Source organism: Silurus aristotelis (genome assembly GCF_946808225.1).
Source record: "Silurus aristotelis genome assembly, chromosome: 29".
Classification (NCBI taxonomy): Eukaryota; Metazoa; Chordata; class Actinopteri; order Siluriformes; family Siluridae; genus Silurus; species Silurus aristotelis.
The window spans coordinates 9,122,415-9,137,936 of NC_139602.1; the positions used below are offsets into that span (position 1 = coordinate 9,122,415).

The 15,522-nt window shown below is 38.4% G+C and overlaps 1 protein-coding gene across 5 annotated transcripts; it reads left to right on the forward strand.

Moving 5' to 3' along the window:
- The first annotated feature begins 4,932 nt into the window (after window positions 1-4,932).
- Window positions 4,933-13,875, forward strand: LOC310722699 (bactericidal permeability-increasing protein-like). 5 transcript variants are annotated; one of them, XM_083535324.1, is made up of 17 exons: window positions 4,933-5,215; window positions 6,145-6,248; window positions 7,516-7,615; window positions 7,826-7,940; window positions 9,074-9,205; window positions 9,285-9,440; window positions 10,324-10,387; window positions 10,469-10,529; window positions 10,609-10,700; window positions 10,778-10,954; window positions 12,604-12,663; window positions 12,886-13,053; window positions 13,133-13,200; window positions 13,279-13,321; window positions 13,403-13,466; window positions 13,545-13,621; window positions 13,709-13,875. In XM_083535324.1, the coding sequence occupies exons 2-17, from the start codon at window positions 6,240-6,242 to the stop codon at window positions 13,760-13,762; spliced, it is 1,440 nt and encodes a 479-aa protein (XP_083391450.1). In that variant the 5' UTR covers window positions 4,933-5,215; window positions 6,145-6,239; the 3' UTR covers window positions 13,763-13,875. The 5 variants fall into 5 exon arrangements, with proteins under 5 accessions (XP_083391450.1, XP_083391449.1, XP_083391451.1 ...); XM_083535323.1 differs by having other exon boundaries at window positions 4,968-5,215; window positions 6,145-6,417; window positions 6,919-7,615; XM_083535325.1 differs by having other exon boundaries at window positions 4,985-5,215; window positions 6,145-6,242.
- Window positions 13,876-15,522: the final 1,647 nt, after the last annotated feature.

The window sequence follows — 15,522 nt, forward strand, 5'->3', positions numbered from 1 at the left end:
TTATTATTTAGAAAATGACCAATCATTTGTAACCAAAATTTGATATGTAGATCGATTTCTCGTCGCTAAACCGTTTCTCGAGCGCGTTCTCTCAGCACCACTGCTGCTACGTGAGCATGACGTATCGCAACACTACGGAGGCCGAGGCACTGAGAGTCACATACAATACAGATTAACATGGCAGATGTAGAGCTGCGTCTTCCTGGAGACAGAACAGGAAAAAAAACATCTGGTTTTATTTCAGTCAGATGGCACTTAAGTAAATTGATGATTTGCTGTCTGTCTGAACCAAAGAAATATAGGCAAACTATCTGTACCACACTGAAGTATGATATTTTTTTCCATTGCACTGTAGAATATTGAATCGCATTGTGTTAAGTCAAATCCAAATCGGATCACGCTGCATCATAATAGGGGGGAATCGTATCGCATCGTATCAGTAGCTGCTTCATATGTATCGGTAATCTATTGTATCGTTGACTATGCATCGAGATGTGAATCACACCGGCCTCAGTTATGGAGATACACATCCCTAGTGTATGACATGTCCTCTAGCTATTACCATGACCGTTTCAAGAAGAATACTGCATGGAAGCAAATATAAAAGGGAACTGTGGTTTCCAGGACTTTTCCCAACTCATGACCGGTTCTCTTCCTCCGCCACCTCTTGTTCTTTTTTCAGCACACATAAAATGCACAATGGCCAAATCATGATTTATTTTAGTTTATCTGATTTCCACTATCTACTATCCACTAGTGCATGTTGATGGTGTCTGGGGTGGGCCAGGGGCACTGGAGTATGGGGAGGTGGTACCAAAAGTCATGGTCCCACACCAAGCTGACACTCCTGGAACAGTGGAGATCATGAATGAGATGACTGTAAGTTGTTCTGAATAAGGGAGTCTCCAGAATGCCATTAATGTCAATCTGCAATAATGATGCATGCTGAGGACGTTTTATTCCTCGATACTACCAGTCAGTAGGTGTCATCATTGTACAGTCTATACGGTGCAACTGTTAATCATATAGGATTGCTGAAATCGCAGACATAGAGACATGATATCAGTTGGACATTAGAAATAATAATAATAATAATAATAATAATAATAATAATAATAATAATAAAGCTAATGTTCAGGTGAAGTCTAATTTCAATATTCATTGTTTTCAATTGGATTCATTGTAAATCTGAGGTGTTATCAAAAGCTAGTTTTGTAATATGCCAACAGATGGCACAACTAAGCTGCATAGACAGTCACAGGGATCACCCGAAGATGAAGATCCAGCTCAGAGGTCGCTGTTCTGACACCATTGCAGAGAATCGCAGAAGATGCCTGACACGCTTCAGAAAGAAGACTTCCAGGACACGTTCCAGAAGAGGGAGGAACGCTGGGAGTGCCGTATTGTTGTGCAAGGGGGCTAATTTGAAAGTGATAGTGTGTAAACGTAGATAAATAAAGTACTTTTCTTTAAACAAAGCTAGACTCCAAACCTTTTGATTTTTTTTTTTATGATTTTTCTGATTCTGAATAAAATTACCCCCCAGATTATTTACTTTTTTTTGACAACTCTGTCATTTCAACCCTTTACTCATTGATATTACTCACACCCATCAGATGGTACAAAAAGACCACAAAAAACAAAGAATGGTGCCATAAAACATCCGATCATTCCTGAAAAAAAAAAAAATCCTTTCCAATTATGTAGAATCCTGACCTTTATACTGTACATCTACTAGTTAGCTGCACGTGTTTGAAATGCTAGCATGCTAGCTAGTAAGCCACCTATCAGAGTAGCTTGTGCAGGTTTTGCCAATTCATTGTATCCTGTCTCATTTGTATAAAAGCTCCAGCCAAATAAATAAATGTAAATGTTTGGCGTTTTTTTATGTAATGATTTAAATATTTGCAGGCTCCTGCAGGCAGAGGAGTGACATTAATACACAAACACACCAGAACAAACCAAACACGTACTTTGCCATGGGGTGGCCCTGATTATACACCCTGATTACTGAAGCAGCAAGTGGCCAGTCTCTTTCGCTATCTGTCCATTTCACTGAGTTTATTTAATCTCCAATAGCAGACGGATGCTGAACTCTGGAGTCTGATTGGTCAGAGCGTGCCGATGAGTTTCGCACCATTGTTATAAATCACATCACGCAGATGCGATGCTCCACATAATCCTAAGGTTGATAAATAAACACAAGCATATTGTTATTTATTTACGCTTTTCATGTGTTAATAGCGTAATTGTTGACATGGGAACGTTTTTGAAATGTTGAAGAGACGCTTATTTAAAGGAGTCTCCAGTGTCAGCACTTTGTAGCAATTGGATTTCAGAGAAGGGCAGGTTGATAGAGGAATAAACCTCGAGCATTCTGATGTTTGATAGATTTGTTTGATAATAAATTTTAAAGTGACAAATATAATTTAAAAAAAGAATAATTTGGAGGGGTGGCAATCTTTATAAATGCTCAGTTTCAGTAGGCAGGTCAAATAAGTACAAATATGTATTGCAACTTGACAAAAAGAAGACAAAGGTGTGTGTGTGTGTGTGTGTGTGTGTGTGTGTGTGTGTGTGTGTGTGTGTGTGTGTGTGTGTGTGTGTGTGTGTGTGTGTGAGATAACAGGAACATAAGTTTGTGGACACCCAACTTTGATTCGTATTTGCATTTTGAACATCTCAATCCACATTCAGTCGCCACTTCTCGAAATAATAACCTCCACTCTTCTGGGAAGATGTTCCACTAGTGGGGATTTGTACTCATTCAACCACAATGCCATTAATAAATCCATGTACTGATGAAGGTGAGGAGACCTGGGGTGCAGTCAACATGTTCAATGGGGTTGAGTTCAGAGCTCTATAGAAAGAAGATCTTCCAGGTTTGGGCCTCCTAGTTGAAATGAAGGAGAAATTTGATGCCAATTTGTCTTTGGGGGAACAGTTTGAGGAAGAACCACATACTTAGAGTTGTAAAAACGTCCCAATCCATTTTTCCATACAGCGTCTTTTCCGTTACATCATTCGTGTTTAATTACACAGCACAGCTGACACAATGTCTAATAAAAGTGCGTATGATGCAATGCTGTTTGCAGTGGTGTTTTGACTTGATAAACAGCACCACGCCGTGTCCCAGCATCCCCGCCCCTGTGGCATTCCTCTACTGTAATGACCCTGCACCATCCATCAATATGGCTGCTGTTCCTCTGCAGTGCTGTCTATTAACGCCGACTGAGAGATAAAACCGCGGCAAAGACTCCATCGTGCACTTATCTTTAATGCTGCACTTTAACATCAATCAATTGCCAAGAATCACCGGGAGCATCGATTACGTCGCACTCGGGTCCCAACGTTGAGTGTGTTTTAGGCAGTTAAGTCAGGATGTAGGCTTAAAAGCCATTTGGCCTATCTAACCTGTTTAATATTCTGCTGTTGTTTAGAAGCACCTGGAGCACCACAGGAGTCTGTTCCGGTGACTGGGGTAATGGCTTTTTAACAAGCCACGTGGAGCCTGAGACTGTGAAATGTCTCTACTGTCATCTGGTGGTGAGGTAATGCTTTTACCTCACGTGTCTTTCGGGTATAGTGAGAGTGAGAGTGCGACAGCTGTTGCTACAGCTTGCCTCTTGGATCAAAGTGAAATAATAAATAATAAACAGGGCTCCATACAGACGCATGTCTTCTTCTGGGGTTAAAAGAATCATCTCCATCCTGCTAAACCTGGCACTGGTCTGGCGTGAATTATCAGGTATTATTTTCAGATGAAATAATCGTATGTTGAATTGTTAGACGTCTATTTAACTGCTTGCACAAGATCAAGTTAGATTTTCATACTTTTAATTATTTTCAGTTCAGGGACTACAAGCTGCTCCAAACATAGCGTTTAAAAGGTTGAAATGGTACACATTTCCTTTTACAGTTTACACTCATGGTATTTGATAGACGCCTTTGTTTCAGAATGACATAAAGTGCTTCGAATCCTCCATCAGTAAATGCGTCCTGATATGGATTCATTATAACCAAAACTATAAATGCAATCAATCAGATCGGGGAAGTTTTACGGTTTGATGTTTATCTGTTCATCTATGTTCATATATTTTCTTTGTTCATAACAGAAGTGCTGATTTGAATAGTGCTGGTGGAAGTAAGACTTTACAGACTGAAGATTGTTTCCAGAAAAGTGTACATAAGACATAAGTGTCCACCGTGGATGAAATGTTTGGCAGAATTTATTTATACTCGAGTTAAATTCGAGATCCACTCGGTACTCCAGTATAAGTAAAAGTGTATTTGCTTTCAAATGTACTTAAGTATCCAAAGTACTATGATTCATTATAACTATAATGTTCCTATAATCATTTTTGTCACAAGACTCTTCACTTAATCAACTTAGTTCATGTGAAAAGACTCTGTTACTCTCAGCACACTGATCTATTAATAGAATGATATTAATGAGTCAACATTGATTGATATCTATTACAATTATCATGAGCGCAAAACCTCAAAGAAAAAAAACCTACTTAGCCTCTAATCGGGCGGTTTGTGTTTATTCAATAATAACTTTTATCTATTAAATATTTTAATATTTACATTCACATTTCTCTAGAGTGACTTATAGGGATCTCATGCACAAAGCTAAGAAGGTTGATGGTTAAGGGATTTGCACTCATGACCTTGTGATCAGAAGATCAACATCTTAACAAGCTCTAACTCAAATAAGTAACTATGCATAAATATCTGAAGTGAAGTTTAAATAGAGGGTTGTGCTAATAATCATAATACTAATAAACGACTTGCCATCAAAACAAGTAGACCAATTTCACGTTCTTCAGGTTTTAAGTTTGTCATAACCTCGCAAGCTGGTTGGAGTCGCTTCTAGTCATGTGATACATGAGGTTTTTCCAGGTCTGCCACACCCACTTTTTTTGCACTTTTGACTGTTGGTATGTGTCTTTTTCGTTTGTAACGAGAGTTGGATATTACCCGAGTGTTTCATTAGGGTAAAAAACATGAGCTAGGCATTCAATGCATTCTGGTTCCTGGTTTGAACACGAGGAACTTACGAGCTGTAAGTCAATTTGCAAACAGTCTCTTCCTGGTGAATTAGAAGCCCCAAGTTTCACTTCCCTCATTCACACCAGCTCAGGAGCTGCTCCTTTCCTGTGAAACAGAGAAGCAGACACAGAGAACACAGGCTTTACTGAGACACTTTGAGGTAAATCCACATACAAATCTTTAGAGCGTATTATTAGAAAAAAAGGTTTTATTTAAGAAAACGTTTTGACTGTTCTTTTATATTTAAATCAAACATTTTAGGTTTTATGCAACTTTATGCACTTGTAAAGTATGTTGCTTTTTAATTGAAATGAAATGACAGTGCAATTGTTCATTCTAAGTAAAAAGAGAAAACTGTTCTTGTCTCTGATTAGTTTTTTTTTTTTATGTACACCTGTGCTAAATATTTAATTTATATATTCTTGTAAGGAGGAAATCCGAATCAGAAAATGATTTGTTGCCAGGTACAGCAGAGTTCAGCAAAAAACACTTTACAGTACTAGGAATTTGTCTTGGTGTTAAGTGCAGACACATACACAGATATGAAATGTGTACACAGTTTTCAAATAAACTATAATTAATTAAATAAATACTGTATACAGAAAGAGGCTTTGCAGGAGAAGTAGTGCAATTCAGAATGTAAAAGTGAAAGTGACTCTCCACACATATATACAGACATGAAGTATGTACAAAATCTAGAATGGTTTTTCGGCGATATAAATTCTGCAAGAAAATCGTAAATTGTTAACATTTTGCGACAAATTCTAAAACCTTTATGAGCTCTGCTTGACAAAGATGCAAACAATCATGTTGATGCACTCTCTTGTACATCGGTTCCTTTAGTCCAGGCTTAATTTTAATCTCGTGGTTTGACTCCAGTCATGTGTTTTTTTTTTTTTTTTTTAACAAACACACAACTCTTTTTCAGCTTCAGAAATAAAAATCTCAAACGTCGCTAAAACATGTCAGATGATTTGTGTTTGTGTACAGCGGCAGTTTAGACAAGATCCTCAAGATCCTCAAGCTGTAATCATGAATCTTGTATCTCTTATGAAAATTGCAATTTTGTTTGCAAATTGTACCTTTTAGTTCATGCCTGGCTGCAGCAGGTGAGCTGAAAAAGAATCTCGGAAGTTACCCTTGTACGAGGAAGTCCCTTCATTTCTCATTAATCACATGCTGAAATGGTAAAGGTACATGAATATGATACAGTTAAAGGTCTTGTATGAGAAATGAAAAGGAATTAAAACGCTTAAATGAACATTTTAAAATAAAATGCAATTACTTTCGCTCAACTCTAAACTCTTTTTTATGTCTCACTGTATTTCTCGCTGAGGTAAATAAACATAAATGTTTTTATCAGTGGCGGGCCGTGCATTTGGTACCTGGGCCTTCAGTGGGGACGTACCCAACTTAACTCACCTCTTAATACCACCACTATCACGTCGCAATTAGAGAACGCACCAATACTATAAAATAACGCATTTTAACAACGCGTGGCATTAAAGAGAGAGAGGCATTTCACATATGGAGGGTGAATACCATTTTGCCTAAAGCAAGAAACCCAGTTAAGACTCCAATCCTCTACACTACAACCACAACTGTGCACCTACATTATCTGGAGCAGTTCAGAATCAATATTCATTTAATAACATGACAAACACATTAAAAATGTTAATAAAATACAACCTACTTACCAGAGATGCAGACTCATAATTTGTAGCTCTCCTCAGAGGCTAGAGGCAAGCTAGCTAGCTTCGGGGTTGGCCGACCTCCTCACGATGTCGTCATGTGTGCAGAACAACAGACATGTTTTCCCAGTTGAACTTGGCTGTAACAGTTTCCCTCTGACCAACCAATCAGAGGACGGAAAAATGCTGACGCTGTTCTGGCCCAGCGAGCTTACAGGGGTGAGGCAAATATGAAATTTGATTGGTAAAGAAACAGATCCATTGCTAATATTCTCTGAGGTAAAAAAGTCCAGCAGTTCTGACTTTAAAGGCTCTGGGCAGATTAGATTGAGATGGCAGCACATAGAGGCTGAAATCTGATTGGACAAAAAAATCTAACATCCACATACACGTACTGGAAGCAGTGCAGCCGAGAGAAACGCTACGAAATAAAGAGAATAAACTGTTGGGAAAAATGTATACAATTTTATTGAACAAATATTAGAATTTAGGTTGTAAATGTAGGTCAGTGCTTCTGATAGTGTTTAGACCAGCAGAGAAGACTTTACTGGCCCTGACCGCAAGCCACTGGTTTTTATCAGCACAGGTCAGAGAAATGCCTGACTGAGAAGTATGTGTAAATGTTTGAATGTTTTCCAAAATAGCACAATGGGTTGTTCCACAGGGGAACAGATTACACACACACACTCACACACACGTGACTGATCTGGCCTGGTGCCCACTTCTCAGTGTGTGTGTGTGTGTGTGTGTGTGTGTGTGTGTGTCTCAGGTCAGGGTGGACATGCTGTCTCTGTGGTATGTGTTGGCTCCTCTGAGCTTAACTAATCCCGGAGTTAAAGTAAGACTCACTGAAAAGGGGCTCGAGTATGGTGAGTACAATATTATTAAGTCTGAATTGTTCAAATAGCAAACAGAATGCAGTAATTATGCTTTATATATATATATATATATATATATATATATATATATATATATATATATATATATATATATATATATATATATAATAAAAAAAAATTCTACCTTGATCGTTGTACAGTGTCATATTTCTTTTTTATTCTTTTTTTTTTTCCCACAAGGCCGTCAGATTGGCCTCGATGCTCTACAGGCCAAGTTTAAAACCATCAAAATCCCAGATATGAGTGGCTCGGAGGAAGTGTCTCCCATCGGCAAGGTCTCATACAGTCTAACAGAGTGAGACAGCAAATCTACATGGTTTCTATTTGAAAAAAATCTGAATCAGAAAAATATATTGAAGGCGGATAATGATTATTTTAAAATGTGAGCATTTTTGTGAACTACGTTTTATTAATAATGTATTTAAATAGTTTTATATATATTTAAATATATATATATATATATACAGTGAACAAATCTAAAGGACATACTTTCAGAAAACACGATAATAATATCTCCTTCATTTTCTTTTATTTTTATAAAATCTACAACGATATACACAGATCAGGCATAACTTTATAACATTATGATATGATATTATAATATGTATTATAACACTGAATTTTCTCTTCATCATGTCACTTGTTAGTGTGTAGGATATATTTGGCAGCAAGTGAACATTTTTGTCCTCAAAGTTGATTAGAAGCAGGAAAAATAGACAAGAGAAAGGATTTGAGTTTGACGGGGGACAAATTGTGACGTGTAGACGATTTGCTCAGAACATCTTCAAAACTGCAGTTCTTGTGGGGTGTTCCTGGATCTATCAAAAGTGGTCCAAGAAAGGAAACTAGTGAACCGGTGACGGTCATTGGCGGCCGAGGCTCGTTGATGCACGTGGGGAGCAAAGGCTGACCCGTGTGGTCCGATACAACAAACGAGCTCCTGTAGCTCAAATTGCTGAAGAAGTTCATGCTGTTAATGATCGATGGGTCACGACTGTTTTAGCACCAAAATAGGGGACCAACACCATATTAGGCAGGTGGTTATAATGTTATGCCTGTGTATGTTTGTATATATATATATATATATATATATATATATATATATATATATATATATATATATATATATATATATATATATATATACAACATAATTTGGACAGTTGATGACGTTATAAAACATGAGGTATTTATCTTTATTATTACTTTATTTACTACAGTATTCTTTTATTTAACACATAATTTGAAGGTTACTATCTAAAGAGTGAACTCATTTGAGGTGCCAGTAATTATGAAACCTGTATATACAGTAATTCTGCAAAAAAGAAAAGTAAGATGGAGCTAGCTAAAGATCATTAAATGTGATACATTATTTGATTTGTCATAATCATCCTTTTTACTGTATTTCATTTTGTCTTTTCCCACCAGCATACAGATCATAAATCTGGGGTTGCCCAAATCAGCCGTAGGGTTGGTCCCCGGCACAGGGGTGAGTCTGTCTATCGGCGACGCCTTCATTAACCTGCACGGCAACTGGAGAGTCAAATACCTCAAAATCATGTAGGCAAAAATGTCCCGTGACTGTGCACTTTCAGTGTAATGTAAGATATTTGTAGTGAACGTGATATACGTTGTGTAGAAAGGACAGTGGCTCGTTCGATTTGGCTGTTAGTGGACTCAGTATCAGCGCCACCATCGGGGTCACAGGCGATGAAACGGGCCGTCCCATGGTCAGCAGTGTTAACTGTGCAGCTTCTGTTGGCCAGGTCGAGATCAAGTTTCATGGAGGTGCCAGGTAATCTGTTATTATCAAATTGCAAACAGAACAATTTATGAAACGAGTTCTGCTTTGTTGATTTTGCACTTCAGACGATAATATGATACGACCACAACTCAGAAAATCCAACCACATAAACCATAAATAAAGCAACACTACACAAAGATTAGGCTGAGATCCATAAAGACGGTTGAGATACACAAAAACACATGCGGACATTAATATAGCAATATGTGCTAATTGAGGGTGACCAGATGTGACCAGGTGTGAACGATCTAGTCACATGAGTAATTTGTGACTAGGACATGTGACGTGCTAATCGGTAATCCGTAGTCCGTGTACCGATTTCTGCATAATACAACAGTAGCTCATCAGCTTACCTGCAGAATAATTCAGTATAAAATTCAGATGTTATCTTTATGCACCAATTATATGTTTGCTATTTACATTTGCATTTAAATTAATGGCAAAAGGGCGGTCGCCCTTATCCAGAGCGACTTAAATTTTAGCAGTTGAGGGTTAAGGGCCTTACTCAAGGGCCCATCAGTAGCAGCTTGGTGGTGTTGGGATTTAACCTTCCTGTGACCTTCTGATCCACCAGCCAATGCCTTAACCACTGAGCTACCACACCTCCCACATCTGATATCAGGCTGGACGATTTGTGTATTTCTGTAGTCTTTACATCTGAATGGTGCGCAAAACAAAAAACATGCAGTGAGCATCAGTTCTAAGGCACAATTGCCTGTTTGATGAGAAAGAGTTCAGTGGTGAATGAGCAGATTTATCTTGAAAATCTAATCTATGTAATTCCTTTTGCTTTGAGACGTCATGACCTCAGACTTGGTTAGAGTAATGGGTATTTACGAAATAGCAATTTAATTCTGTTGCCTTTCGCACTCAGCTGGCTGTATAATCTGTTTAAAGACTACATCGATAAAGCTCTGCGCAGTGCTCTACAGAAACAGGTATCAACACACCAAAGAAATAAAAAGATATCTTTTCAGGTGCTTTTCTTTTCATCTCATACAAAATGCTTGTTGTTTCAGATCTGCCCTCTTGTAACAGAAGTCATAGACGAGATAAATCCGCATCTGAAAACTCTAAATAGTAACCTCAATACATACACTGTATCTCTAACATAACGAACCCCGGAAGACTGATCTGACATGCTTTAATCGGTTTTTAGTTCTCGCTCAAGTTGACAAGTACGCCGAGATCGAGTATTCCATGGTGGAGTCTCCGCTCATTTCAGATTCCAGCATTGATCTCAGTTTAAAGGTGAGATAAAGGAGAATTCTTCCTTTTAAAATATTCCGTAATATTGATCTTTTTGATCGTTTTTACACTTTCTACAGGGGGAGTTCTACAACATCGGGCAGCATAAAGAGCCACCGTTCACCCCGACCCCCTTCACCCTGCCCTCTCAGGATGACAACATGCTGTATATCGGATTATCAGCGTTCACCTTGAACTCAGCCGGCTTTGTGTACTACAACGCTGGAGTGCTCAGTCTGTATGTAACAGACGACATGGTGAGTTACAGCCGCTGTAGGTGGTTTTTATGAAAAATTAACACCACATCATTAATACTATAGGCTTAGAAATATGTGTACCCTTTAGAAATGGGTGCCTCAAAACCTGCCGATTAGTCCAGACCACAAAAACACACCAGGTCTAATAGTTACATAATACAAATCCAACATTTTGCATCATTAACTGTATTTTCCCTCTCATTATTCATCTAATTTAATTTGAGCCATTTTTGGCCTATCAACCAGCTCCCCCCGTCACATGACAGTCACAAACCAAAGAGGATAAAGTCTGACATGCTTCCTCTCATACCTGTCCACCTTCTGAGATTCTCCCAAATCAATGTATTGCTACATTACTGTGCTTTTTACTGGTCACATGTATATTGCATCTTCACATATCCCAGTGTTGTTAGGAAGCTGGGGTCAAAGCACAGGTTCAGCCATGATGCAGCGACCCTGGAGCACTGAGGGTTAGGAGCTTGGTGGTGCTGAGATTTGAACTCATAACCTTCCATTAACCACTTATCTACCACCCCTACCTATTATGTTCCTCCACTGGCTTTCTGTAGCTGCTGCATCAGATTTAAAACATTGATGCATGCCGACAAAGCCAAAAACATACCAGCATCCCTTTACCTCATCCTAGATGTCTCTCACCCTGTGCTACACCACACTCCCTCATAACCCCAACCACTGCTTGATTAGTCCCAACATCTCTCAAGACTCTTTTCTGTTCTGGCACCAAAGAAGATGGAATGAACCTCCACTTGATATATGAACAGAGTCTCTAGCAGTCTTCACACAACATCTAAACTCTGTGAAGGTGTTTTAGTGGCGTGTTAAAAAAAAAAGTACGATTACAAGAATAAAGTCGTAGCAATTATCAAATATTTTGAGAAAATCTTATGAGAATAACTCAAAGTCAAAATTATGAGCTTATCATATGAATCCATATGCCACAACGCAACACGTTGGGACCCTGGCTGAAGTACTGGCGATGTCGAAGACGTCGATTTCTTTGATCATTATTCTCATAGTCTCTTGAGAAGCGACATCTCCTCTTCGAACAGACGTAACCATCGATATCCTTGCATTCTCCCAATAGTCTCCATTTCAGGCCGCACAAAAGAGGCAATTTTCTCAATGTCTGTCTGAATTTTAGTTCTAAATAAATAACGTTTCCTACAGAATCACTGCCGTGTCCGTTTACTAATTATAACTCCGTACTGATGCGGCAAAAGGCAAAGATCATTTTGCAAAACAGTGAAACGTTTCTATTCTGTGATTTTTCTCAAAACATTAGCACTTAATTCTCACATTGCTACTCCTTTTATTCTCGTAATTGTATTTTATTTTGTTTTGACGTGGCACTAAAACGCCGTCGTAAAACACCTCCCTCTTCCAGCAGTACCTGAATCCTCTCAGAGTTTAATACCAGCAGTATTTATTGATATAGATTTTTAAAAGCCAAACACTTAGCCAAATGCCATAAATGTGAATCTGAAAACGAAATCGAGCTTCAAAAGTTTTGCATGGTCCAAGAAGATTAGTGCAAAAATGTCTATAGGTGTCTTAAACAATTTATTTTTCTTTTTTTTTTAGAAAGATTGCCACTAATTCTCTGGTTGCATTTTCAATTCTTTTTCCAGATCCCTTCCAGTTTTCCTTTTAGACTGAACACAAAGACATTTGGGACCTTCATTCCACAAGTAAGAAAAAAAAAAAATACACTGGTTATTATTTCCCCTTATTTTTTCTTACAAACAAAAAGATATTCTGCCTCTGACAGCGTATTAAAAGCCACTAAGTCAGTTAATGTATTAATAGAAATATTTGTTTGGAAGCTTTTATTTACTTCGACATATATCACAAATATCTTCAATATTATAATTAGTTTGTTTAGCAAAGATCTCTTTAATGCGCTACTCCAGATTGCTAAGCAGTACCCTGGATTGATGATGAAGCTCCTTGTGAAGGCTGCAAAGGAGCCGAACCTCTCATTTGAGCCCAACAATGTGACAGTGCAGGCGAGCAGCACCATTACAGCCTACGCTATTCAGCCCAACGCCACGCTGACGCCTCTGTTCATCCTCAATGTGGTGAGTATCACGGATATGACATGACATTGAAGAAGTTAAATATTTGTTGACACACGCGATGTATGTATTTTGTGATCAGAACGCCAGCGTGAGCGCCAAGATTTACGTCAGTGGCATGAAAGTTGCTGGAGATGTGACCCTTGATGAGTAAGTAAAGGAAGTGAATATTCTGTTGGAACATTACTTGATTTTTCACACTGTATAATCATTCATATATTTCTATAGAATGGACATGACGTTAGGGACGAGCTACGTGGGACCGTTTCAGGTACGACAACCAGACCTCATTGGAAAGAGATCTAATGAAGGAAATAGGCACAAATGTAATGTTCATTTTCCTATCCAACAGGTGAAATCACTCGACAGTGTTTTCAAGATGGTCTTGAATGCTGTCGTGATACCCACTGTGAACGGTGAGGACATGATCTGATCCATTGTGACTTGTTTACTGTTTTGAAACATGTCTCAAATCTCTGAATTGCTTTTAACAGCTTATTTAAAGCAGGGTTATCCTCTGCCTGCCATCGGAAAAATGAATCTGGTCAACACTCAGCTTCAAATACTGAAGGTATGAGGATTAAAATCCGAGGAATGTTATAACAGATACAGCTATATTTAACCTGAACCTGATCCTCGATTCTAAACTTCTTTCCAGGATTATGTGTTAATTGGGACAGATGTCCAATTCACTGGACAGAGCCTTCACTGATGTCTACTAAAAATGGAGGTCCTTTCACAACAAAAACTTGCTTTCTTTTCTTGCTTTTTTACAATCCAATGACGTTTGTATGAGTTTGTGTCTAAATAAACATGTTGTTTCAATGTCTGCTTTGATTTTTACACCAACCATTTTATTCGAAGCATATGGAACACAAGGAGGTTAAAGTTAATTATTATAGGGAATGTGGTTAGTTAAGTGTCAGAGCCGAGGTTCAAACCAAGGTCAATAATGTGACAGGTTTTTTTAAATGGCAAACTAGAAGGAAGCAGGAGATGGCAAAGTGCAAAGGTTGAAGGTTCCATTTGTATTTATTAGAATGTTCCAAACACAAAATTGGGGGGAAAAAAAAGGTTAAACAAAAACCGAGGAGTCTAAAAAACAAATGCGATAAAAGTAATTCACTCAAAAAAGAAAATCTTCTCAAAAACTCAGTAAAAAAGGCTTAAGCAAAGACTTTCTCTAGGAAAACAACGAGCAGAGCACAGCAAATTGAATCAAAAACTTATCACAAGTCAAGGCTGGGGATGTTGGGGGGGAAACGGGGAAACAAATACAAAATGCAGACCACATAACACTAAGAAGCAAGCAAAGAAACTCAAAAACTAGGGGAACTTAAACACTGGTGGTGACTGATCACAAGAGACACTGAGTAATCAGGGAAGGTCACAGAAACACACTGGAGACATCTGGTGGATAAACGTAAGAACAACAATGACAGGAGGAAAAAAATGGCTGAATCCTGACAGGACTACCAAATCCTAACAAAACTCCCCATGTACAGTAATTCATAGCCCCCATTGGGCAAAGGTTCACTCCATTTGTAGTGATCCTGGGTGGGTTGAGAGAAAGCCCCCCCGCCCCACAGATCTTTGGAAGCAATGATAGTAGTAAGGACTCGGGGGCAACAACAACGGTGAGGCCAAAGGGGATATCGATGTCAGGAGCAAAGAGAATAGGCTGAGTGACATTATCAGCTGAGCAATCATGGTGAAGAGCGAAAACTATGCTGCATTTTTAGTCATGTGACGATGCGTTCCTTCACATTTTACGTTTTACTCATTCGTAGTAATGGGGCGTGAACGTTTTCAGACGTTTTAGTGCGGATGGTAACGTTTGGGAAACGATTGAAAACCCAAGTGATGCAGAACATTTTTAGACTTTAGATTTTACACAAAATGTATCTGGATTAGTGTAGATTTAGCCTGAGACACGAGAGAAATGTATACACTCGGGGTTAGTGATTACAGGAGACAATGAGTCAGGGAAACTCAAAGGAGCACACTGGCGACATCTGGTGGTTAAAAGAGAGAAAGACAAAGACAGGAAATTGGCAGAATTACTATATGACCCTAAAATCCTGACTGTTAAGTATCTGGATTTAAAGGGTTTGTGGAACATGTTAACAAACAGTGCTCCAGTGTGGCTGTGTGTGTATGCACCCAGGTAGATGAGATGTAAATGTAGATTTGGATGTTTAGGAATGCTGAGATTGGATTTGTAAAAACTGTAGTCCTTCACTGTTCCTTTAGTGGTGATTTTCTTTTCTTTAATGTATGCATGCAGCATGTATGGAGTTTCGGTTGTGAATCAGACAATACTTGGGATTTTTGTTTTTGTTTAAAAAAAATTCTGGGTACCTCAGAGGGTTTCTCAGCCCTGATTTGCCAGTCAAGTGAGACTTACTATTTTTTGTTTGTGTAGTTTGGAGTTTTTGCTTGAAGGGTTTTATTTATTTATTTTTTGTTTAT

Excerpts from the sequence above, each read along its gene's own strand:
- LOC310722699 (XM_083535323.1), top strand. The coding sequence starts at position 7,375 with ATGTTTTCCAAAATAGCACAATGGGTTGTTCCACAGGGGAACAGATTA. Across the intron at positions 10,388-10,468 it reads GCAGTGCTCTACAGAAACAG|ATCTGCCCTCTTGTAACAGA; the intron begins GTATCAACACAC and ends TTGTTGTTTCAG. Across the intron at positions 10,701-10,777 it reads GCATTGATCTCAGTTTAAAG|GGGGAGTTCTACAACATCGG; the intron begins GTGAGATAAAGG and ends CACTTTCTACAG.